General features: G+C 39.7%; 1 protein-coding gene across 3 annotated transcripts in view; it reads left to right on the top strand.

Annotated features, from left to right (window-relative positions):
• The first annotated feature begins 6,757 nt into the window (after positions 1–6,757).
• ITGA3 (integrin subunit alpha 3) overlaps positions 6,758–27,395 on the top strand; it is a 76,044-nt gene continuing 55,406 nt past the window's right edge. Inside the window, exon 1 of one of the 3 annotated variants that reach the window (XM_088143500.1) lies at positions 6,758–7,261. In XM_088143500.1, the coding sequence (XP_087999626.1) occupies positions 7,029–7,261 (233 nt within the window). In that variant the 5' untranslated portion in view covers positions 6,758–7,028. The remainder of the gene's footprint in view (positions 7,262–27,395) is intronic. The other 2 variants (XM_007422515.3, XM_088143501.1) reach the window with 2 other exon arrangements.

Below are 27,395 nucleotides of genomic sequence, written 5' to 3' on the forward strand. Positions count from 1 at the left end.
AACATTTTTATTGAGTAAAAGCCTTGTAGAACTGGATGTGAGGAGAGAAATCACTGCACAGTTCAGAAAAACTAATATTTTGTTCCCAGGATGGGTGTTGATATATGGAATGCTCAGTCATATTAATACCACATCTATAAGTCTTCAGACATTGCTGAATGACAGCTCCCCACAGTCCCTCCAGCATAACCAATGACAAGAGATGCTCGGCAATGTTGTTTAGCCACATCTGGAAAGCCTCTGGTTTCTCACCTCTGATATAAAATATATCATCTGAGGAGTACCTTGCTTTACAGTATCGGAATTTCTTATGTCTTAAAGATATTTCAGTTCATGACTTCAGATGTTCCAGCTGCTTAATGAATGTATGAGCTGTCTCCAGTGCAAAGCCTTAATTGTTGAGGTTATACTTTGGGTTTCCAATAGGTGATTCATTCATGCAAATCACTATTGGATGATGCTGCAGTAGATAATCAGTATGAAATACGGTGGAAAATAATCTCAATCTGATGTCTTTCAATTATGTCGGATTACAACTACCATCATCCCTAGACAGCATCAGACATGTGTAAGACAAGTATTAACATTTAAAACATGTTTTAGAAATCCATAAAAAGAAAAGCAGGTGAAATAGCAAGTAAAATAGTAGGATAAAAACAGTGGATAAGAAATAAATGATAATTACCATTAAAATTACCAGTAAAAGTATCTAAGGAAGTTGACAAAGACATTTCTAACATCTGGAAGCCGTTACTGAGAAGACACTTTCTTTGACATAATCTTGCCTGACTTCTGGTGCCAGATAAATAATAACTTCTATAACTGGGAATATGTCTCTGATTATAAACCATGTTGGCTGAGGCTGATGTGAATCGTAATCCAAAACTTGGATGGAACCTAGCTGGAGAAGATTACAGACTGAGCAGGTTCATATGCGGAAAAGCTATCCTTTATATTTGTACGTTTATTGATGGTCAGTTCCTGGATCTGTTTTGAAATCCAGGACCACGTTTTCTTGTATCTGTGAACATGTGCATATTGCTTTTTGCAATCTATTCCTGCACATTTAACAATGAAACAACAGAGCTTCTAAGGCAGATGATGTGGCTCCCAAGCTGGCTTGGAGCCTGGGCATGTTCCCTTTGGAAATTACAAGCTGGAAGACTATTTATGGAGATTAATATGAAGGAAGAGAAAGGGAATGACTCTTGTAGAACTGCATTTCAGGTTAGAAATTAATTCCTTCTGGGTAATGTTTTATTCAAGGTTCTCCAGTTAGAAATGGAAACATCAAAGATTCTGCTCTGCACTTTAGGACATTCATTCCCTCTTACTCCAGATCCTCTTAGGTCTAGCTGAAATCACAAAATTATCAAGCAGAAAACATCAGCAACCATTAATACATTCCATTGTTCATTTGAAGAAATCAAGTATTTCACAAATGAATATTTTGGGAAAAATAAGTTGTTAAGAGCAGAAGAAATCTAGATGTATGTCTTTTATTTATTTTTGGCTAAAAGTCTGCTTTTTGTCACCCCAGTGTGTGGTCTGTGTCCCGTCAAAGCAAATTTGTTCCCTAAAGTCTCCTTTGTGACTTTTCCATGTTGACTGTTCTTCAGTTACTTCCTGGTTACACAAATAATTTGCTGTCTATATTTGACAAGACCATGCATGCAATATAAGCTGACTACTTTGGTTCTAACAGTAATTTTACTATCCAGGTATTAAACATATTGGTTTTTCTGAGCTGTCTTTAATGGCAATCCCATTCAGAGAACATTATAATCACTTAGTCTGAATTTCACTAAGTCAGCACTGCTTTTTCCAGAGAAGGTTTGGTTGAGGAATCAGTTTAAGATAATTAAAAGACCCTCATCTAAATGCAATAAATTAATGAAATAATCCTTGATGAATACTAAGCTGTTCTACTCTAAAGGCTTGTGGGCATTGCTTCTCAGTTGGAAGATGATTTATTATGAAATGTTTAAGCATCCCAAACTGTTATGACTTTGGGTGGCTTACTAAATACAACAATAAAATACTATAAAATACAGAAATCATCAGAAATTTGGGGAAAAAACAATAATGTAAAACCAGAACACCATACAAATGGATCATCACCCACTCTTTAGAATCAAATTAAAACAAAGAAGAAAAAGGAGCAGGAGCAGGAGCAGGAGCAGGAGCAGGAGCAGGAGGAGAAGGAGAAGGGGAGTTTTGAATGGATCATTTAGTATAATATTACCATTGTTAATGTCTTTCAACTGGTGGGTATTTTCCATTGTTATTTTCCTTATTATAATCCGTTTTGATTTATCTTTATGTTTGCTTTTGTTACACTGTTTTGATAACAATCTCTTCAGATTTTCAAGAGACTTAAAATGAAGTTTGTAAATGATAATGAAAGAAACACATAGATGTGATGTAGTGGCTGTCAGAACACTGCATGTACTTCCTGGTTGGCAATTACCCTCCAAAGTAGTTTCAAGTTTTAAAGATCATGGCTTGCATAGAATAGCAAGAACAGGCTTGGGGTAGAACTGGGGCTTCGGTTGCACTTGTAGCATCCTGACCAAAATGCGGCAGAACTGGCCAGTATCTTGTTATTATTTTAATAACAATTAGATTATTTTAATAATTAATTAATTAATTATCTTTTTATAATTTCAACGAAAACAGAAAAAAGAATCATACTGATACATCTACAGATTTAGGGATACAGAAAATATAGTAAAGTGTGGGGGAGAAGAGGGAGAAAAACAATACAAGCAATTAAATACAGGTCAATAATCACCAAGTTTCGAAAACCCAGCAAATCTGAAGTATCATATGGCTAATATACGGCTAATATAATATAATAATTTAGAGTACTATAGACATTTCATGCCCAATTTCTAGTCAGGACATACCTCCATTAATCCAAAAAATATTTGATTGGCTCAATTAAAATCAATAACAGGAAAAAGAAAAAGGATAAAAATACATTGAAAAATTACTGAAAATAATGTGTAGACTATATGTCAGATTGAAGTATGAACTCTAGAACAAAATCAGCTTTGTTGGTGGTCATGGGCAGGATGGCTGCAGTGCATATGGACAGTCTCTAGGCCAGTGTTTCTCAACCTTGGCAACTTTAAGATATGTAGACTTCAACTCCCAGGATTCCCCAGCCAGCATACGCTGGTTGGGGAATCGTGGGAGTTGAAGTCCACACATCTTAATGTTGCCAAGGTTGAGACACACTGCTGTAGGCCATTCCAGAAGCTCTTGGTCCCTGCCATCTGCAGTACGGCTATTCTGGGTAGCATCTCACAGAATGCTGGAGAGCCCAGGCCTCAGAAAGGCAGAAGACACTGCAATTTTTCAGGTGTCTGGAAGCTCTGAGATGCTCCCTGAGCAACTGCAGTGCAGAGCTGGATGTGAGCATTTTTGGAATTCAGGTTGGAGAGCTGCCACAGCCAACTGCCTGTGAGACTTCTGTTTTAGCAATCTGGACTAGAAGTATTTAATCCAAAAACCAAGTACCTCAGAGCTCTGATCGGTGATATTTATTAGAAGCAAGGTTAAGGTTACAACACAATTCCAGCAAGAATTCTGCTTTCAAATGAGAAACCTCTCGATAGACAATTCTAAACTGGCAACATTCTGGTTCATTTTCTCAGGTTTTTTGGTACAAAAGGGAGGAGTCTTGTCTCTTCTATGAAGATGGGGCAATCTACATCTGTTGATTATCTTGGTATATGCTGCTGGACATCTTATCATTGTGAGAAATTATTCATATCACCGCAGCAATCACTTGTACACATTCTAGCTGGAGGAAGGGCCTCATTCTTGATATCCTTGCAGCTACGTCAGATGGCTGCATTGGAAACCCAGTGGGACAGGCTAGCTATATCTGCATATCTGATCTGGAGCCCATGGTGCTTGGGGCAGGCAAGCTGTTTCAGATGGTAGTGGAGGTCCTGAACTTGTCTCTCAGGGGCTGGAATATTCCTAGCAGACAATCTGCATCAAGAAGAAGAGCAGGGGAATTGGGGCAGAGTCATGAACTCCTTGGCAGCTTCTGGTGTTCCTGGACAGGTACATGATCATTTAGGCAACATCTATCCCCAGCTGGGACCTTGGGACACAGTTATATAATGATGGCCCTCACTTAGCTCCAGCCCAGCCTCATAGAGACAGGCTGGAGATCCTACAGTGAAGGACTCTGCAGGCAGAGGTCATGGATGAGTGCATTTCGGTTCATGGGAGAATGGAAGAAAGGAATGCCAGTTCCCACTATGCCCAAGTGTGGAAAGGCAGAGGGTAGCAGTGGCATGTGGCAGCTTGGTTCCAACCATGTTCCTGCCCTCTCTTCAGTGCCTCTTACTTTTTCCATTGCCTGGAAATCTTCCTCACCCTCAAAGAATCCCCTGCCTTGGCCATTAAGATGAAGGATATTTGTGCAGTGGATAATATAAGACAGCATCTTCAAAACCAGAACAGATATCAAACAAAAGAAAGTTAGTTTGCCTGAATGTCAAGAGACACAGTAAGAAGAGTTCAGCAGAGGAGACCTGTTAGCTAGAATACTGTTTTGCTTTGTCTGACATAGGATAACTGATCTCCCTGGAGGTTGATAGTCCTACTAAATCAATCAATCAATCAATCAGGCAGTCATGAGTAACAGATCTATTTGGTGCAAGCCAGATGTCCAATCTCTCCTACATCTTAAACCAAATAGATTAAAGACATTGCCCAGTGACTGCAGGGAACATGTGACCAGTAGATTAAGTGGCCAGGGGGAGCTGGGCAGATCCCTGCCCCTGGCTGTATCATTGTCAGCAGTGGTACCGGTGTCCTTAGGATAAATGATGTGGGGTGATGATTCTGTAAGTGTACTTTAGAAAGTGAATGGGAAGGATGGATACTACGAGTGTTTTAATATCAAAATATTGCATGCAAAATGTGGAACTGCAGATCCCACTTCTGACAAAATGAAAGAGTCTAAATGATTCAACAAAACCAGTAAAACCTATCCATTAACTTTGTGAAAATACAATTGTTTTAAAATGTGGTGTAGTAAGGTTTCACACAGTTGAAAATCTTGGTTCTTCCAGGCACTTATTCAAGAACTGGCTTACTCAGCAGAAGGCTCAGAGATATAATACAACTAGATTAGTTTCTTCATTGCAGATAAGAATGAAGCTCTGCCTTCTGCATTACATATACAGGAGTTAAAGCCTATATATCATCTGTTCTCCAGGGCCTAAATTATACTGTAGTTTTCTTCTCCTAACTTTACAAGTCAACAGATAATTGGCTTTTCATTTCCTAGACTTGAAAGACATCAGATCCATATTGACATAATGGTTCTCTGTAATAGCCTAAGAACCTTTCTCCCAACTTGCCAAATTCTGTCCTTCCAGAAATGAACATTATTAATTCAAAAGAGACAAAAGCTTATCATCCTTAAATTCATCTGGCATTTCAGGACTGTGTAATTGAGTCAGGACTCCGTTCTAGAACCTGAGCACTAGAACTAGACAAGACCTGTGATTTGGATTTGATAACAAAACATTATTGAACACAAGATGGAGAATTGATTTTAAATCTCTGGTTGGTTACAAAAATTTCAGAGATAATTTAGAAGCCATCATTGTCTCTCATCCCAACCTACCTCTCGAGGTTCTGAGACGCAATATGGGTGCTAGGGGAAGAAACCAAGCTTCTTGAAGAATGTGATTTACAAGAAACCTATCTTTCTCAGTAAATCACAAGAATGACTAATGAAATGGTAGATTTCATTGATCCCATCTTAATTCCAAATCAGGGGCTTCTGCTTCCTTTAGATCAGCTATGCAGTTTACCAGAAAAGTAAGAGTTATCAATATGCCAGAACTTGTTCTTATTGGCTGGATCTAAACTAAGCTATGTTTTATCCCTCCTGGAAGTCAATGGGAAAATTTATTCACATTGAAGGCATTTTCAAGACTCTTGACAGTCCTCCTCCACTGCTTGATTTCCGTGATCATGTAGTTATTTTCTCCATGCCCTAGTGAATGGCTCTCAGTATATAGAAATGAGTTGGAAAAATACTTTATTCTCTATACTGTACTTTAACTGATCTGTTTTCCTTGTTTGAATGAAAAGTACTGTCCTACTTGATCATTTCATATACTGAACCGTACTTTAGATAAAGCCCCATCTGTCTGGGCGGCTTAGAAAAGGACTTGCATAAATCCCCTTTATTTCTGGCAGAATAAAAACATGACTTTTCCTCTAACCCACCATTTTTTGCTGTAGTGTATAAGGAACAGGCATGTCTCCAAGCTTGTATGGGGTGTATTTACTTAGCCACTAATATTGCTGCAGTCTCCCAATAGATCTGAAATTACTATCCAAATGTGCATTTGTGAATGTCACTAACTATAACTATTGTTCTATCAGAATCAGAATATTGTTCTTTTGTTTATTAGCCTTATATCTTCTATATCTCAACCTTCCTCCATTCCCCCCACCACCACCACCAGCCGCCTTGTAAGGTAGGTCGGAACGAGAAGCAGCAACAGACCCAAACTGAGCACCCACGACTGGGAGTGAATTTGAACTTAGCCCTCCTGAATTTCTGTCCAACATCTTAACCGCTGCAAATCAGTCCCTCCTTCCTGCCTTTTGTGCGCTGGGCAGGTGGCCAACCTGGACGGGCCCTTTAAGAGATCCCAGCGCCTGTTTCTTTTCCCCCGGAAGAAAAGTGCAGGAGAACCAGCCGATTAGACTGCGTGCAAGGTGGAGGGAAAGGAGCAGCGGAGGGCGGGTGGTAACGACGCGCACGTTTCCCTTTAACTACCAGCCCGGGCAAGCTCTGGAGTCAAACCTTTGGCGGGCAGAGAACGGGGGTGACTTCATCACGAGCGAGGACCGGGAGCTGGTAACGGCGCGGCAGAGAGAGAAAATATTCCCCAACCAGCAGCACTATATCGGTTTTCCCAGCCAGCCAGATTCTGCACAGTCGCTCGCTGGCAGGAGGGAAATTCATCTGGCAAGCCATGGCCCCTACGCACTTTCAGCTTCGCCCAGCAGCCTCCGAGCAAAGGAACCGAATCTGGAGGCACCCGCTTCTGTTTTTGGGGTTTACCCTGTGGCTTTCTCTTCCCCCTCTAAGATGCGCTGCTTTCAACCTGGACACTAAGTTCGTGGTTCTCAAGAAAGGCAAAACTCCCGACAGTTACTTTGGGTTCTCGGTAGCCCTGCATCACCAAACGAATCCGGACAGATACCTGTAAGTGGAAGTGAAGCCGGGCAGCTGGGGGTACAACTGCTTGGATTTCGGGGGGAGGGGTAGAGGAAACTGCTGGGTATTGTTAGAGCTCCTTTTACTACGGATTCCCACCCTCCACCCCCCGCTTTCTGAATCGGGCTAATTCTATTCTTACGCGTAACGCGTATGCAACTGCTCCAGAATTGAGAAAGATGCAGGCTTGAGAGTTACACAGGCCAATTCAGCAAGCACCGTGGGGATAATTAAAAATCACTAGGGTTTCAGGGTCGTCAGAGTTTCCTGACATCTAAGCGGATATCAAGTACTTTTTGTGGCTTTAGTTCTGTTCTCCCTGTAAGCAAGCCCCACCGAAATCAATGGGACTTCATTTTGAATAGATATGGATAGGATTCTGCTGTGCATATAAAGCATTCTTTTCGTATTTTTCCCATTTTAGCACTACTTGTTTGATCTGTAAAGAAAAAAAAAGCTATGCTGCTGTCCTAATTTTGTATTCATTTTGGAAAAAAAAATGAAGGCGGATAGTCTCCAGTCTGCTTTCAATTAAAAGTCATGCTTTTGATTCCTTTTTTGGAGGCAGGCAGTCTGTTTCTAGTCTCTCACTAATTAACAAGCATTTAAGTATATGCGTGCGCACACACAGACACACACACCAACCATGAAGTTACTGGTTTGCGTGTATTCTGCATGGTGCACCTGTTAACATTATTCTAGTTTTTGATTTAGCTGGAGTTTTATCTGCTTAGCCACCTTTTTTATGCTTAGTGCCCTCTAGCTGTGTTGAATTACAGTTCCCATAAGGATGATGGGAATTCTACTTCAGGACATCTGGAAGTAGCCATGCTGAATAAAGCGATTTGTAGTTTTAACTTGAAAGTTTGTATGCATGTGTGCTGATTTGGGTGTGAGTACTTATGGTATTATATAGGTTTCATAAATGCATATAACCTTGTGTGTAGTATATTTTATCCCCTGCCCAGCACTAGGAAACATCAAGAAACTATTGTAAATACTGTACGGTAGGGTTAAGAATGCCCAGGTTACAGGCGACTCATTTTAAGAATGGAGCCTATTATAGCAAAATTTGAGTTAAACACACAATGGTTCGAGTTAATTACACAATACTACTTATACAATTCTGGTTTACGTACAAATTTAGCTTAAGGAGAGACCTTGAGAATAGAACCTGATCTTAGATTGGGGACTTACCTGTGCTGTAGTATGATTAACAAAGAACTTATTCAAAAACGTTTGCTAATCAGTAGCCACTAAGGACACTTAGTGGTAAATGCAGTTCTACCAGGGACAGTGCCAGCCTACACGGAAGTGCAATTGAGCAACTAGGATTAGCTGCTGGGACCTTTTCAAGCAGGAATTTGGGAGTGGGGTAAATAGTAAAATTTCCGTTTAAATTCAGTCTGAGCTAACTTCAGCAAAAGTACATAGGAATGTATACAGTACTAACGTATCTGTTTTTCTCATGGAAATCATGTGGATGTCTTCTATTCAGTAGTATACATAACAAGTTATGATTTAAGGGTAATCCTATTCTCTAGAACGTATAGGTCATTTTAATTCAAAGCAGCCGAGCTTTGCCTCTTGCATACATATAATGATGAAGTTAGTTGAATGTTCATTGAATGTGCCTCTAAATCAGTTTCTTCAACACAACTGTTCCAATTCTTTACACTACAATGCCCATCTTCATGATTTTTGTGTATGTTGGTTGGGCTCATAGCAGTTGTAATCCCAAATATTTGGAGGACACCAGGTCAGATACAAATAGTTTAGATAAGAGACAGGTCAATCTTTTGTGAACATAATTTGCTTTTTGTTTCACTGTTAAACTAAGATGGATCACCTAATCTGGCAGTTGCAGTTTGTAAATTGATACTGAGTTTTATAACTAGGTCTGTTCAACACTCAATATTGGGCTTTTGAAACTTCAGTCAAAAGGTCATAGGATGTTCAAATATATAACAATGAAAAAGGAACCAATGACTATTGGTATACATGCATTTAACTGAATTGCTTAATTTTAAAAAGTGTATCCCACCTTATATTCAGAAGAAAACCAAAATGCTATTAGATTTTTGGCTGAGAAGTTTAAGTAAGGCTGGGCTAGTTAGCACTTGGATGGAAGACTGGCAAGAAATGACAGGGCTGTAGACTGAGAAATATATATAAGAAAGTAGTAGCAATCACTTCTGCATTATTGCCCTAACTGCTTGGATGTGTCCATAAAGTCACCAGAAGTTCAACTCAACTTGAATACTCTACTTTTATATAATGAACCAATAAAGCCAGTTTCATTTAAATAATACTAATACTTTGACCAACAAATGTGGACTAGGAAAGAAATTAATGCAGTAGATCAAAAGCTGACAGAAAAGTATTTACCATTCATTGGAAGGCCAAAAGTGGATTACACAGACTTTTCCAAGAAATGGACTTCAGAGATTTCTGTTGAATGGAGACATTCTGAATTCTCCTAGTGCCATAGAAATAAATGCCTGGTTGATTGACTTATGCATTTGGACTTTCAGGACTATTGCCAAATGTCCCAACCAGTTGTTCTGGTATCAAGCTATATGATTGCAATATGGCAGGACTGACACTAAGTTTGTGGGGTGGCCTGTTGTTCTTCTCTACAATCTTGCTAGGGTGAAAGGCAGCTAGACAACAGCAGAACTCAGCTGGGCCCTAAACAGGACACAACTTTTATTATCTGTGAATGCCTTTACTGTTCCAAAGAGGGGCAGCTGTATATATACTGCTTGGTGTTTCTCAGCTGAGAAAAGAAAAGACATGGGGGGAGGGGTATGATATTGTGAATCTGTACCTCTTGTCTGCCCCAGGTTTGATTTAAATAAATTATCCCCAGTTGTTTGCAGAGAACATCAGCCCAATGATGATTGGCTGGGAATTCTAGGGATCCTTATAGTTAAAAACATGGAAAACCAGAAGAAAAGAAATCCAGAAAAGGGGGGGGGGGCAGTTTTCTTCTGAACGTTTTCTGTTTCCTGAATTTTATTTCCCTGCCAAGTTGTATTTCTAGTTTGGAGGGCATGAGGTTGGATAAGGCTGTCATACAAGCACATGTCTTTCGCCTTAGAAGTCCCACTTAAGTACAATTTTTAGGCTCTGGGGTTCAGGGAGAGTAAATCCAAATAATATGAAACCATATGGGATTTTCTGCAAAGGCTAATGCCTGTAGTCATCATTCAGGACCAAATGAAGGAATTTTAGATTCATGAATAGAAAAGGAAACTTGAAACTTCAAGACCTAGTTATGTCAGCAGGCCTAGAGACCCCAGGGGACAGGTGAACTAGCGATGTGGCTATATAATTAACATCCCTTTGCCTGTTAATTTTGTTTTCTGTTTTAGTTCTGATTTTACAGTTATAATGTTTTAAATAATTATTATATAAGGGTTTTATGTAATGATTGTTTATATATTTGTTGTTTTATTGGAGTGTACGCTGCCCAGAGTAACTTTTTGTGAAATAGGCAGCCATATAAATTTAATTAATAAGCTACTGTATTCTTATGGCAAAGACTAACTACATAGTCTATCACTATAATGGCTTTAGGCAAGTAACTCAATGAATCCCTTTCATCAGTGCTGGGTGGCTGTATGAAACTTTCCCACAATGCCCCAGAATGATTCTACCTTAGGGGAACTTAAGGGAACTCTGGGAACTTAAATGGCAGCCAACATGCTGCCCAGGGCCAGTAAAGCTGAACTAAAAAATAGGGCACAGAGCCTGCTAAGGACATGGTCGATGCCAGGCCTCTTTTGCTAATCTCCTGTTGTGAAGGATTGCAGCCTGTTGCTGAGAATTGCCATATTTGGGGATGTAGGAAGGCACTTTCCCTCAGGGCACATGAATTGGTGGCTCTTCACTGACTTCTGGGAGGGTTTTTTGGGGGCATTCTGAATACTACGTGGCAGGCATCCTTTTTGCTTTATCCCTTTGGCTTTGTTGTAGCAAATGCAAGCCTCATCTTGCAGATGATTTCCTGGGATTTGTGCATTCTGCTCGGTTCCCTCCTGCTGACTGCCTGTCTGGCGTGAAGAATGATCATATTTGATGGAGCTAAAGCAGCTTTCTCCATCTTACTGCTTTCCTTTTGTGCTTGGACCATAACTCCCACTCCTAGTGTCCAGCAAAAAGGCTTGGGTGGGGTGGGGTGGGGTGGGATATGTGGCCAAATACTTCTGCAAAGAGACAAAAAGCCGGCTGCATAATCTTTTCACGTAGAGAACTGCACTCCAGAAAATGAATAGGACCAGATAAAAATCTAAAATTGATGTAACTGATTATATAAATTTAATGATGCCTTCCCACATCTGTTAAGTCACTCCTTCTGGTTTTGTAACCTTTATAATTACAGTTTGACAGCAAGCGTTGGTACTGATGGTTTTGTTATCTATGCCTGTAGGGTAAAGAATTTATAGCTTGAAGTCCTGTTTCTCAACTTTTGCAACTTCACTTCCCAAAATTCTCAGTAGGGCAATGCTAGATGGGGAATTTATTATTTATTAATCACTGACTCCCAATGACTCTAGGAGTTGAAATCCACCCATCTGGAACTGGGGAAACACTGGTTTAAAGAAATTGCTGCTGAAAATCAGGTTTAAGAACAAGATAACCACTTATGAGGTGCTAACAGAGAAGAAGAAAGAGGACACAGGTTGGTGTAACATCTGGTGCCAGTTTGGTCCACACATTGCCTATCAGTTTAGCAATAATTAATATCAGTTTAAAGTATAGCCTTAATTTGGATTTGGGACTTTTACTTACATCCAGCATATGCTGTTGTTTTTGTAATTGGAAAACTGGTTCATTTCCCTATAAAGTGAAAGCTGGGGCCAAGCAACTGGTGTGTCTCAACATTTTCTTTTCCTTCTTAGGGTTCATTTATAAGAAATCATATTCAAGTTTGTTCAGAAGTACATCTGTTCAGAAAAGCATACCTTTAATAAGTATGTATACAACTGCGGCCTTAATATTCGTGCAACCCCTGCGACTCTTTCTCTGATTAACTTTTAGGTGTTCACATTGATTTCACTGCAACTTACAGTCTCTGGATGTGCCTGCTGAGCCCTAGTACTTCATATGAGCAGAGAGGAAAAATAAGCTGCACTCAGTTGTACACCTTTACACATTTCCAGAACTTGTACCTACCGATGAGATTAAACATGTGTCTAGACTAGACCGCTGCAAATTTGCTCTTCTAAAAGTTAGAAACTACAGAGCAAAGTGAGTGTGGTTGAATCTAGCTCAGCCTTCATCATGATACACTATTTTTAACCCTAGGACAAGTTTTCGTTTGTTTTTAAATTGAGAAGTCATGCAGCTCCCTCTCTCAAAGTCTGGAATGGGCAGATAACCTTTTTGTGGTTGGGGGCTGCACATTTTTAAAAAATACGCCTCTAAGATACAGTGAACATGTTTTCTTGGAAAAAATAAAGGACAAACCTGGAAAAGGGGCAAATCTGAAAGAGGTTCATAAGGATAACAAACAATTATAAGGATAAAGGGGAAAATTCTTTATAATTTTGCTTTACAAAGGAAAATTCAAGAGCAAAACCAAGAAAATAAATGATTAAATAAATCTAAGGGACATCTTTTGGAAATAAAGGACCGTCCTTTATAATAAAGGATGTATAGTCATTGTACTCTAAGAGGGTGCAGTGATGATGTTACTATACAGGGAACCCTTGAAATGTTAAGGGTGGGCATATGCATGTGTGTTTAATCCAAATATATATACTAGACATACCTGAGCCTTAACACACCTATCTTAGGTCTTAGTTTGTAAAAACAAGCAAACCAAAAATCAAAGCATTAAAAATTGGGCTGCCAGAACTTGATGACTTGCTGCTGAATTTTGGTTACGTGATCTTAATGGATGTGTGTGTGTGTGGGGGGGGTCAAGACTGGTTTGGAGGACGCCCATCCCAGCTTTCAGCAGAGCTTTACTACCTCACTTGCTTTTTGTGAGAATTACATCTATACTCACACCTATACTCCTTTCTGTAGAAAAAATCCTGAGGCGAAAAAGGAACGGCTTGGGAGTTTTGATTCCCCCACGAATGCATTATTGTAGCATGACAGAAAAGGGTGTCTTCGCTGGGTCTGCATAAATGGCCAGTTTGGGCTTGTTAACTGTAACAGGGAGGCCTACAAGGGCAAGGTGTGATTTTTTTCATGGCCATGTTAACATTCTTGTAGTTCTTTTGCTGGATTGGCTAACTTTTATGTGGTTTACAAAGACCTTTTCAAACCACTGGATCTTTCCTCTTGATTAACCAACTCCCTGTCTTTGCCCAGGCCTCTGTTTCCATGGAGACACATATTATGTTGTTTAAAAGGAAGGGTTCCCCCCCTCCCCCTTTTAAACCTTGGTATAAATCAAGGCTAGTTTCCCTAATGTTAATTGAAGCAAGGGATAGTTTTCTAGATTATGTTTCAGCTGATAGCTTTTTAAATGTTTTGTTTGGTTCTCTTTTTTAAACTGAGGCCACCATACAGTATCTCTGGGACAAAGGGAAGGGCTGCTCTGTTGCTTTTAATAGGTATCTCCAGCCAGAAAGAAAATTAAAGCAAAGCCTTTTCTCGTGTAGAGAAGCAAAGTGTCAGCTTTAATTTCCTGTGTCAGCAGCTGTTAAAATGATACAGTAGCCCTGCCAGGGGAAAAAATGGCACTTCTAAATATGGTTGATACAAAACGAAGCAAAAGAACCTAAGCGGGGTTGATCCTGGTTAATACTTGGATGGGAGACCACTAGGAAATCAGGGCTCTGTGCAGGACCTGGAGGTTGAAAAAATATCCCAGAAGAACGAAATAACAAAGACAACTTCTACAGTGTTGCTAAGAAAAATAGATGATGTGTCTGTATAGTCTGTGCCTTTTTAATTATTACCAGTTGGCTTCTGGGTGCAATGCAAGATGCTGGTTATCACCTATAAAGCCCTTCCTAGCCCAGGGTCTGGTTATTTGAGGGACTGGCTATCTTGAATAGTTTCTGCCTGCTCTATAAGATCAGGCAGGGTGGGCCTGCTCCAGATCCCCTCAGTCAAACAGTGTCATCTATCAGGACCTAGGAAGTGCAGTATCTCCCCCCACCCCTGAGATCTGAACATCTATCCTGTAGTTGTTCTGAAAGGCCTGGGGCTAGATGGTGGTTGAGCCTCTGTCAGGTTTTTTTCTGGTGTATGGGTTTGTTTGCTCCAGACATACACGTTTTTCCCTTTTTATTTTTTTTATTTATTTTTTAACATGTAAGCCTCCTAGAGTCGTCTGGGCATTTGACAGCCTCAAAATAAAATAAATAAAATCTTATTTGTCACAGTGATATTTCCTCTTTGCAATTTTTGGCCGTAATTTCTGCAGTAGTTTCAGTGTGGAAAGTCATAGTGATCTCAATTTCTTTTATTCTTGTTAAGTTCTTCCACTTTCATTATTGTAGAGATGGCAGAAAGTTGCTTTACGTTCAGTTGGCTTACTAGTGCCTCCTTGGGTGGGTTGCAAAATGTGCCAAGCCAGAATTTGTTTTAACCATGGTTTATTAACCAATACTTTTGATCACATGAAACGCTAAGCAGTAAATCATAATTGACAGATTGCAGTGGCTGGATATACAATTTTACTAAGTGAAATCACATCAGAGCATTAAAAACACTTTCCCCAATTTGGTGTGGATGGTAAGATCATTTGTTAATAGGCTGCAAATGATGGGAGTCACTACTGTTCAGCTCATCTGACAAAAATGAAATTGGGTCTCTCCCTAAGATATCTATGATTTCAAACAGAGTTTCTCTCCAAGGGATCCCTTAGATGCTGGGATCAGAGATGGGGCTCTTCAGCATGCAAAGCCTCATGCTATACCACTGACCTGCTATCTCTTGATCTTCTTGAGATGCTGGTTACTCAGCTGACTGAGAAAGAGCTTTTCTAACTACCAGTTAATCCCTTCTTAAGTTTACGTGTTCTGGGGTTCAGCTGAGAATTGAAAACCAAGTTTTGGGTTCAGCACTTTGGTTCAGATGAAGGTAGATCAGACCACAACTGGCTGACAGAAAAAATAAGCTTGAATCAGCCTGCAGAGATCTTGCAAGGAAATGCCATTGAATCCCCAGTTCATATTTAGCTCCCTGAAGGGGGAAAAGTTATGCCATTGATCAACTGCTGAGGCAGCCAAAGTGCCACTACTGCTGAGGTGTAAGTGTGACGATGGGCATTCCCAAATATTGCTAACACAGTAGCCTCCCTTGCAGAATGACGTAACTTTGTGGAGTATGCTTCTTAAGTCTGGGGATATCAAAATGACACTTAGGAAGTTTCCCATCCCTACCCAGTGACAACCTTAGAAACTGAAGTAATATGAAAACATTGTAAGACTTAATTATCGTCATTCTCCAAAGGGAAAGGGGCTGATGCTGGTGATCACAGCTGGCTCATAAAGCTTGGGATCCTTTGGTGCAAAATTGTAGCCCTGAGAGCTGTGGGGAACCCCACTCCTTTTTCTCCATAGCCAGTTGATCAGCAGGACATGGATCATTGGTTTCCTGCTGCTGTTAAATGCAGGAAAAAAGACAGAATGTAGCTTTGTGACTGCTTATGGCAACTGGAAGCCAGCTATCTGCTGATGGTTTCTAGAAGGGAGAGAAATAATGTGTGTGTGTGTACATCTGTGTGTGTATATCTATACATATACACTCATACATATAATAAATCATTCAGGGATTATTATAATCAATTTACTTTTAGCATTAATTTAAATTGAGTCTTAATTAGGTTAATATTTTAATTATTACATTGACTTGTATTGCACCGTATTCCTAAGTTCTGTATGCCCCTAGAATCATTCTAATTTCAGGTGATAAACAACTCTCCTGAATAAGTATTAAATAAATATATATTAGGATGGGCAACTTTTTTGAGATTGGGTGTTGTACTTGTGTTTTGGGGGGTTTTTTTGGAACATGTGGCAATTCACTTGATTCCGGAAGCCGTCAAAAACAGTCTGGATACTACATGTGGCCTGTAATTGTCCACTCTTGTTTTTTTATGAAGGGGTACATATCCTCCTCTCACCCAACCTAGCAATTTGTGCAACCTGTGAGGCTAAAAGTTGCCTACTTGTATTGTAAGACATGGACTAGAGGTCCCAGAACCAGATTTATTAGTGTCAAGATTGAACCATCATGCATTTGATGTTCAGCAAGGTGCATAATTCCACAGAACCATTCTAATCTATTCCCTAATTGCCCTAAACTGTAAGGAAACAGAGGAAAACTCAGACTTTGTTGCTTTTATAGTTTTGAGACAGCTGGAGGTTTTCTCTTGCCTTCCCTTTTTAACAAGGATATCTTGTGCACTGCAGTGATTTATGACAGCAGCAGCTGCTGCTCAGCTTGAAGAAGCCTCCGTGGAGACATTCCAAAGATTTGATGAACTTCTGGATTTCTCTGTTGGCATAAGAGCAGCATCTTGACTCGCCAAAGGGGAAAAGCGAGCATGATAGTGACTCTGCCCCCTGTGAACTGAAAAGTGCTTTTTCCTTGCTTGCTTGGTGGTTGCATTCTTCTTACGTTCGTGACAAGAGAGGGGCAGCCCAAGAGTTTAATCTGAATCCAAGCCAAGTTCCAGAACCAATTTTCCAGGCTTGCGTTTCTGTTCCGCAGGGCTTTTTGGTTTGAATTAAACTTGCAGGTTGGCTGGGAAGGAGACCGCTGGGCTGATTTATGGGTAAAAACAACAATAATGAAACATTTTTGGCACCTGAAAAGTGACATGTTGAATAGGACAAGGCTTTGATCAAGTAGGACGGGGCAGCAACCACAGGCTGTGTGCCCCCCGGCCCCATTTTTGCAACACCCTCCCCTCTTAAGATTACTCTTTTGAATTAAGCCACCAAATGCAAAAAAATGGCCATGCAATTTGGTGGGCATTTTTAATCCCGAAACATGGAAAATAGCTTCACGGAAAGCTGCTGCTGCTGATAATAAAGGAAGACTAATTTATAAGCATTACAGTAAATCTTAGCCTGTTCTTGCAAACACAGTAAATGTTGCTATCCTCAGAAGTTGCTTAAAGTTTCTCTCCTCCAAGAAGCTCAAGGTGACATATATGATTCTCCAGATTTTAGCTTCGTGAAAACTCTGCAGGGCAGGTTAGACTAAGAGTAGGGAAGCTTTGAGCTGAAGTTTTTCCTTTCCTAGTCCAGTGATCCAAATGTAATGTCCACTGGCTCCCTATATTGTGCATTAGTTATCCTTTGTATACGTTTGGCCACATTCTGCCATCAGTGTTCATCAAGGGATAAAACTCCTCCTGGGAGTTCTTAACTTGAAACTCTTGAGGTATAAAGTCTAAAGGGCAAGAAGATTTGTTTGGGAAGCATAAACCTGCATCTGCCTTCTGCTCTTTTCCCATAAATGCTGATCATATCTGGAGCAGATACCGATTTCTTTTCTTTTTTTTTTTGCAGAGGTCCCTGAGAATGTTTGTTTTTGTGTGCTGAAGAAGGGTGCTAGTCCTCCTGGGCAATCTGAAATTAAGTCCTCCAAGAGCTTGTCACCAGGGCAGTCAAGCCATGGGTTTCAACTTGCTTGTACTTGTTTTCTGGGAGATCAACGTATGTTGATGAGCTCTTAATCTTCTTTCGGAGGCCCAAGGGCCGCAGTAGGTGGGGTGATAATGCAGAGTAGATGCATGCATTACAACACATGGCTGAGGCCTGAATTTTCTAGCTTTTCCTGGGATTTAAGGGGATTAGGAGGTTTACTTTTTAAATTTAAGATTAATATACACACTACTGTTTCTACAGCTTTAACTGTGTTTGGAAGCCAGCTTTTGATTTATTATGTGCCATCAGGTCATTGTCGACTCTGAGTGACCACGTAGATAGATTTTCTAGGGCTGTAAAAAAGGTTCTGGAGCAATATGTATCCCTGGAGCTTCAACTTGCTCACTCTCTTGAACGCGGGATACGCCAAATAAAGCTCAGGAATTAAAAGATGAGCCTGTTCCAGACAATGTGTTTATATAGAAACTGACCTACTGGTGCATCGAAGTCTAGACGTCGCTGCAAGTGGAAGATTTAATGGCCAAAAAATGGGACTTTGTGGCGGCGTGATTACCAAGCCATTTTACATTTATGGTCCATGTACTGCCATCACCGGCAGCAATAACAATGCTCAGATTCCTTTAGAAAGCCCTGTTCTGGCTCCATCAAGAAGCCCTTTGCAAAATGTGCTGAGTCTTTCAGCAAAAGAGAGTTTATCACTGTTAACATTTCTTGGATGATGTTCTGGCTTAAAAAGCAAAATGAAAGGAGCAGGTGCTTGGAAAAGCTGCTGCAACTTGACCTGCATCTTTTGGATTAATGACTTAAAAAGAAACCCAATAAATTGATGACTGCTTTGTAGTAGCTGTGATTCCTGGAAAGACAGCTTCATAGAAGTGTGCCTCCATCTGGTGGTTCTCAAGCTGCAGCTAGATGGAGGTTTCAGAACCAAAAAAAAAGGGAGGGAGCCCTCATCAAAGCTCAAATGAGAGGGTAACCTTTCACCATCCAGGAGATACTGCTATAGGCGGCTTGCCATGAAGGTCAATCATCTTCCTCTTGAGGATAAAATGTCAGTTTCCACCTGTTGACATTCTAGCACAGTGTTTCTCAACCTTGGCAATAAGATGTGCGGACTTCAACTCCCCAAATTCCTGGCTGGGGAATTTCCCCATGAATTGTGGGAGATGAAATTCATACATCTTAAAGTTGCCAAGGTTGGGAGGAGTGCTTTGGGAATTCATGAACATATTTGAAATGATGGGAGTGTATTGTGGGTGCACTCCCAAAAAGGATTGCAAGGGAAGGTTTGCCCATTCCCCAAATGGCTGCAGTTATGAGCATGAAAAGTTATGTTTTACCAAAAGGTGAACTGATTAGGATTTTTCCCCCTCCCCTCACCCCCAAACTCTCCTGGATAACCACTTGCCTGCTATCTTTATTTTTTTCTAGGCAACTTCCAACGAAAGGACTGGATTTGTAATGTACACCCCCCCCGCTTTATTATTACTTTTAAATCCTTAAAGTGTCTCTGTGTGTGTCCTCAATTTTTTTTCCTTTTTATTGTTAGTATAAATCTTGATACAGTATTGTATCTTATTTCAATACAATGATATTTATATAATATACTTAAATTGTTTACATTCTATAACTTAGGTACCTTAGATTATTGAATATAGAGAAGAGGAAAGAGAAGGTGGATATTCTATCTATTAGTTACTGTTTAGGATATTAATGTTACAAGCATTATGATTATTTAGCTTTTTCATTCAAAATTAAATATAACATTGGAAATGAGATGAAGAAAAAACATACAGCAAGCTATTATGTAATAAAGGTTTCGGTCTTAAGCTAAATTATTTGATATTGAAACCTCCATTGTGTTGTTACTGCACTGGGGTGGCATTTAATTTCGTTGTACGAGAAGTACAATGACAATTGTTGTTGTTCAGTCGTTAAGTCGTGTCCGACTCTTCGTGACCCCATGAACCATATCACGCCAGGCCTTCCTGTCCTTCACTGCCTCCCTGAGTTTGCTCAGTTTCATGCTCATTGCTTCAGTGATGCTATCTAACCATCTCATCCTCTGCTGTCCCCTTCTCCTTTTGCCTTCAATCTTTCCCAGCATCAGGGTCTTCTCCAAAGAGATCTCTCTTCGCATTAGGTGACCAAAATATCTGAGCTTGAGCTTCATTACTTACTTGGTGTATATATGTGTATGTGTGTATGTATGTATATATATGTAAGTTTTTGTACATGTTAATAAAAGGAAAAAATAGATGAACAAAACAAGTTTAACAAAATTGAGATACAGTACTAAACAAAAAATAAAAGCAAAAATCCCTGTCCATTTTTTAAATTATTAAAATCTAAGTATTTGTAAAAAAAAAAAAAAAATACAGGAAGAGGGCCTGGAAGGTGTGCATGAGTGTATTGGGTCCCCAGCGGCTACATTGACCACTTCTTTAGCTTGGAAGAGGAGATGTAAACCCACCATCCTAGCAAACTCAGTGCAAGGGAGGGGGAAGCTACGTGGAGGAGAGTATCATCCATTCACTCAGCCCTGCTAAGCTACAGTATGTAGCTCTCATTCTCACCCGGGGGCATGGAGGGGATCAGTGAACTGCTTTCCCCCATTCCTGCCTTAATGCCTTCTTCCTCCTTTCCTTCACTTAGCTTTAGCCCAACCCAGCTTTTAAGTGGTTAATTGATAGATAGTTCTGTTTCATGTCCATTTCAGATGAGTACTTTGGTGAGACAGGCCCATGCCTATTTGGCTGTTCAAAAGTGACATTGACCTTGTTGTAAATCCTTTTGCCCTTCTTTTAAGGCCTAGTAATAGATTTAAGGAGTGGGGTTTTTTTCCATTCTGCAACTTCTGGTACAAGCTGTGTAGGGATTTGAATGCTTTTTGTAATGCTCTTCTTTCTTATCTTAGCTAGCTAGCAAACTCCTTTTCACAGAGCAGCCTGATTCTGGCAAGGATCACCATTGTTGATCTTGACGGTCTTTAATGTTATTCTGCATTTGGGGAGAATTTTGCTCCTTAATTCTCTTCTGGAACAACCCAGCAAAAACAAGCCCCTACCCTTAATTTCAAAAGAGTGAAATCTATTCTTAAAGAGGATTTTAAAGTGCTTAATTAGACAAGATTGTGTCAGTGCTGAGCATCTCTTGCAAGACATTCCAGCTAGTTTCTGCAAAGCTTACTATACTTTAATTGGCAAAAACAAATGCTTTCCGTGTACTCCTATTACTGCTATTTTCTTGGTTCCCTGTTATGGAAAATTACTTTTTGGAGATGTTTGTTAACTTGATTTTTTCTTTTTTAGTGCGAATTGCTAAAATTACTGTTCTTTATGGCTCAACTTTCTTCTTTGGGAAATAGAAGTTATTACATAGATCTCTCTTGCCTCTAGTGCACTTATAGGAAATACACAAAAATGCAGAGAGGTGCTCACTATATAGAGGAGGGCAAATGTAGCTCTGGGACTTTTTTCAGAACAGGATTGATTACTTTTATTTGCATCCAGGCCAAAAGGATGCAATTAAGAATTAATTCACTAAGAATTAATTCATTAAGAGAATGAGGAGATAACAAGGCTTTCAAGCTTTCTATTTTTTGTGATGCAATTAAAGAGACAAGAAACCCAAGAATGAGGGAAATCATCAGGTAGAGGCTGCACACTGTTCATTAAAATTCCTGCAGCTGAAATTGTAACATGTTTAAGAACGTGGATGCATTTTGGCTGGCTTAAGCCTAGCATGTTTGACAAGTTGAATTTCTGCAATCAGAAATAAGTACTGCTGAGTTCAAGAGAGATCACTCTCAGGTTATTTTGTACACGGTGATGCTGTGTAAATCTAATTGTGTAGTTTATTAGTATTTTGTTTGGATATCTTTGTTAAGGAGTTTTAAATCAGACTGTCGAGTGTAATTAAAAGAAAATGGGATATTTATTTATGCAAGTGTTTTTATGCTGCTTACTCTCTGGTCTCCAGATTGCTTACCGTCTTAAAAACCAAACTAACAAAAACAGTCAGTTTAAAACAAATAGTATATCATCATCTCCACATATTGCTTAATGGGGATTTTATTTACCAAAGACCCATTTCTATTGCCTTCTCAGATGTTAATATTCTGACCCTGGGGGAGGTGGGTGGACAAACCCTTTCAGAAAAGCTTATATCCAAAAGTGTATCTTTGTACCCCCTAGGAATGCTTTTTGGCAGTACTGTATGGCTGTGGAGCCGTTACGATGAATTCCTGCCTTTCAGTGTCTTACTGGTTGCATTGCTGCCTAAAGCTTCAGGGAATAGATAGCCCATCATTTCAGAAATAAAAGTGGCCAGATTACACTTTGAAAGGTTGGGTCACCTATTTGCTTTTTTGGACTGTATCTTTAAAGAAAGGAACCTCCACTTTTGGCTTTTAAACCCGACAGGATGGGTTTTTTAGAGTGAACGGATGCTACGCTCAGCAAGGAATGATAAAATCCTATGGAGGTACTTAGCAGCAGAGGCACTAGAGAGCATGGAACTCACAAAATTATCCTTGGTTGCTGAATGTAGTATTATAAGCACATCCTATGCATCTCTGAAATGTTGGATGGTATGATTTTGTAGCCACTTAGTCAAGTGATTAGCTTGAAAGTGAATATTTATTCTCTCTCTCTCTACATATATGTGTGTGTGTATGTCTATAATGTCCTTGGGATGTTGACCCAAGGAGCCAGATTTCATTGGGTTCTTGTATTTTTTCTGTAACTCTTTGGTCTCCAGTGCCCTGTACATCTCATAACTAATATCTGGCCAGATTTTCCCTTCCTCTTTGTTCCCTGTACCATGCTGCTGCATTAATTTTTTACAATGCCAGCGATGTAGCATTACCTTTATACGTTGTGGAGTGTTGCAATCTCCTCCCCACAGTGGTTTGTGCAACTCCATCATTGAGATTAGACATGATCAGAGGGCCAAATTTGAGTATATTGCTGAAAGGTATCTCAGATCAGAACCCAGGCCTGGCTTTTTTATACATTTATAAATACTATCAGCCTTTCCCAACCACCTAGTTGTAGTATTCTTCACCTTTGAGTCAGCATGAAATTAGCAACTTCCATTGCCTTCCGCTAAATTGCACCTGTTGCCAATCACTGTCAGTTATCTGACTTCCCGTCAAAGTGACAAAGTCTAACAGATTTCATAAAACTTGAGGCTGTCTTTGGAGAGTATTATTGTGAAGGGGAAAACATTAATACCAGTACACTAGGACAACTTAAGCCTGCCTCACTCATGGGCTGGGAATGAGATGAAGGCTACATCAGGGGGATATGGCAGAAGAAAAGATTTGCCAGAACGTAGTTAGAGGCAGGTGGGAACATGGCTTTGATTTATTCATGACGTCTTAAGTGGGAGTAGTTCATAAGGCTAGCTATTCCAGGTTTCACCTCTAGGAACTAGTATACTGTAGCTGACTAGGGTTGAGCAGACTTAAATACAAGTTTAGCTTTGCATATGGAAGCTCACTTGAGCGGTTTTGGGCTGGTTGCTTTCCCTTAGACTAGTCAACATCACAGGGTTGTGGTTGTGGAGTTAAGTAGAGTTATCTTCTGGGACAGGATGAGCAGACTTGAAATTTTGAGTACATGTTGCTCATAAGCATGGGTTCTCATCAAATGGCTGCCACAAAGGGATTGTTCTCAAAATGGCTCCCATAATGGGAGCAGCCAGTCAAAAAGTACCCACCTACCAGAAGACAAACTGGTGGTGTTTCTCCATGCCACCTTTAACATGCTGTCACCTCAGTTTACCACTGTCTTTTTCTCCCAAAAACAAAAGCTCTAGACTGCTACATTTGTCATTTTCATTCTGTAAGAATGCTCATATGGGGTCCAGAAGCATTTTTTATACTTGATCTTAGCCAAAAGGCTGAGAAGCAACAGAAATTTGATTATCCTGTCACCATGCCCCCCAAATTAAGACTCAATGGATTACTGAAATAGCGGCATATTGCTGGTAGACATTGTTACCCTCAAAATGAAGTTAGTCCCTCTTTTCTTTATGAAGCCAAGTTATGGGATCTCCTCATAATATAATCTCAGTTTTTTCAAAATAAATTCAGAAGAACTATTTGGGACTCTCAAAATAGCCTCCAACCTATTAAAAGAAGCATAATAGTTGGAGCCTTTAAGTACTGGGATGGAGTAAAATCCCTTTCAGATTTCTGTTTACCCCAGCTTTGTTTATCAGAGCAAATGAAATATATTTCCAATGAAACATCCTTATTGGTTCACAGTTCTGAGAGGGCTTATATGTATCTATGGATATTTACTAGATTTTTTTTTTTTTTGCTTCTGGGAATATTTTGATAGCTCCACAGATTTTGAAGCATAGGATCTTCAATAACCCTGCAAAAGCTGATTTCAGGTTCACATACCAAGGGCAACTTTGTTGTTAGCAACTGTTTTAAGTTCATAAAATAATAAAAAGCCAGGTTGACAGTGCAATGTTTGAAATGTAGTACCTGCCTTCTAATCAGCACTAACAAGATGAATGCAATAAATGCATTAGCACTAACAAGATTAGTGCAATAAATGGTTAGTGGCTCTATGTGACAGTCACTTCCTAAAAATCTTGCATGCCCAATGAGTTTGCTGCTGCTGGAGGGCTGTTAGAGGGTATCTCTCACTGTTTCCTGCAGTGTGGAGTCCTTGGTGCTCTCTGAGCTTGGTGGTTTGATTGCAGAAGTTTCATTACCCAACTAGATAAACATCAGAGTACCTAGTTGGGTAACGAAACGTCTGCAAACAAACAACCAAGTTCAGAAAGCACCAAGGACTCCACAGTTCAACCCTCTGTTGTACTTATTAAATACCTAGAACTGCTTCTGAAAAGGAAAATATTCTGGCTGGATTCCAGTAAAATTAAATTCTTACTGAAGAAACCACTGTTCTATGGCGATTGACAGGTCTTGTTCAAGCCACAGCTGAACTTAGCAACACTTCCTCTGTAACTCCATTAAATAAATATGATCTTGCTCTTAAATTTTTTTTTCCTATTTCTTTTAGTGGCTGCTTACCTGATTGTCTATAATGTTAAATTTTGTCTCTTAATGAATATTTATTGTTTTATCACTCACCTGATAACTATACATTATGTTATAACTTATGGGCTGGAACATTAAAATTGTTCGTATCTCCTTCTTAGCATCTCCAGAGGCACTTTTGGAAATCAAGCTGATGCTAGATGCCAGCTTCCCATTTCTTTATTTATGATTAAAAGAATCTATTCATAAATTGAAAGCCAGGAGAGGCAGGGAGCCAAAGGCTATGCCTAGGACCATGCTACCTGCTTCTGTAATTCATAATGCATATGCCTAGAACTGTAGCCTCAGTATTCACTTACATAATTATTTGGGGTTGCAAATTTGTAGTACTCAGCAGTTCAGAATGTCCTAGAAAAAGGTTTGCATCTGGAATCCAAGAAAAAGTTTAGGACACAAACTGGTTAATCTCCCTCCAAAGGCTTGGGTTTAGTCCTTACAAATCTTACAAATCTTCTTCTCCCTAAATCCCCACTCATCTTGCACAGTCAAATATTTGGGACAATGTTGTTTAGGTTAGCTTACTTATATGACATTTTTCTTCTTTGGAATGTGTCTGGAGCAGCTCACAGTAAACATGAAATTACAGTCTCCTATTTGAAACTAATTCAGTTTAACAATGCATGACAAAGCATCAAACAAATGTCAGCAAAATAATCATTTTGAAAAACAGATCTTGTAATAGCCTTTATGTTACAATGAAATGATGTCAAGTCATTTTCTTTTTTTTAAACAAAACATTTATAGCAGCTGTCCAGGATCTCCAGCCCTGTTTGGAGATGGCGGGCCTAAAATCTAGAATCGTGTACGTGCAAAGTATGTTTTCTGCTCCTGAGCTTTAAGTCCTTCCTGGTTGTTTGGTTTATGATACTTGCTACATTTGGAATAAGGCTTGCATGGAGCATGTGTCTTACTTAAAATAAGTATCCAGATATAAATGGCTTTAGTGTTGAGCCCCCTGGAGAACTGCACTTGTGTACTTTGGCACTTGACCATTATAACCTGAGATGTGCTTGAACTTCTGGCGTTTACATTCTCTTCTCACACTGTCCATTTTCTATTTGCTGTTCAGCGTCTTTCAATATACGAAGACATCTTCCAACAACAGTGATTTTCCTTTTTTATCTGAACTTGCAAAATGTGATTACCAGAGTTGGAACAAGTTAAGAACAGTATTTTCTAAACCCTGTTCTAAAAGAGCTGAATAGATGTTCCATTTTTTTTTTAAAAAACTCATTGCTTACCTCAGTGTTGTCCAAACTTGGCCACTTTAAGATGAGTGGACTTCAACTCCCAGAATTCCCTAGCCAACATGGCTGGCTAGGGAATTCTGGGAGTTGAAGTCCACTCATCTTAAAGTGGCCAGGTTTGGACAACACTGGCTTACCTGGTCACCTGCAACAGAGAATTTATAGCGAAAGGCAAATGCCTATTACTTTGTGAAAAATGATACCATAAAATTGGTGAAGTAGTTCTTTGGGCCAAACTGCAAACATAAGCAGCATAAGTGCCCCTTCTTCTGTTGGCTTGGAATATAACCCCGATGAACTTGAATATTTTAAATTGTTCTACCTGGTGTCCATTAATGGGCCATCAAAAGTGTTTAAATTTGTTAGAAAAAAATTCCTTGGGTGTTTTGGTAATTAACTATTAAGGGCTTTGCTGTCTCTAGTGTCATCTGCATACAACATAAGTAGGGGATATCTGTTCCCAGTTTGGGAACAAAAAATCTATAGATTTTAACTACTGGGTAAGGGAATTAATATAAATATTAAGCAGAGTTAGCTGCTAACTTTGGCTGATGCCCTGAATGTTAAAATAAATTTGGAGAGATGACCTGCATAATTGCATCAAACCCACAAAGAAAACCCTCATGTAACTTACAAAGGAGGAGGTAGAAGGCATTTATCAGTTGAGGTGCTGCTAGGTTTAGACTATAGTAAGTTGCATGACACAGAATCCAGTTGTGTGAAACAAGCAGCACAAATCTCTCTGGGTTAGTCAGAAGTAAAGTTTATTGGAAGCGTTTGCAAAGGCTGGTGGGCTTCGTTGCAAATAAGAAGCCACACCCCCATACACACTCCGGCCTAATTATACACATTCCCGATCGCAAGTCCTTCCCCCTTTCCCCATTGGCTAAGGTACTCTGGGTGTACAGTCTTTCCGGCCACTCTAGGATTTCTCCCTGGTCCCTCCCACCTCATCTATGGTAATTGCTCAAGGTTTCAGCTAATTGCATTATACTGATAAAGATTGCTCCAAATTAATGTGCATTTACATTGTCCCACACAAGGAGACAACTTCCTCTCCATCTGCCACTATTTGATAACCATAACACTTAATACTACTTCCTTATCTCTCACGCAGCTGCACTCTTAGCATGCTCAAGCTACTATTTCTTTGTCAATAATAACATATTTTATCCATCTCTCACACAGTGCTGCTTTAA

The sequence above is a fragment of the Python bivittatus genome, unplaced genomic scaffold (assembly GCF_059951505.1).
Source record: "Python bivittatus isolate LINGU-HERP-01145 unplaced genomic scaffold, Pbiv_v1 ctg000410_np1212, whole genome shotgun sequence".
Lineage (NCBI taxonomy): Eukaryota > Metazoa > Chordata > Lepidosauria > Squamata > Pythonidae > Python > Python bivittatus.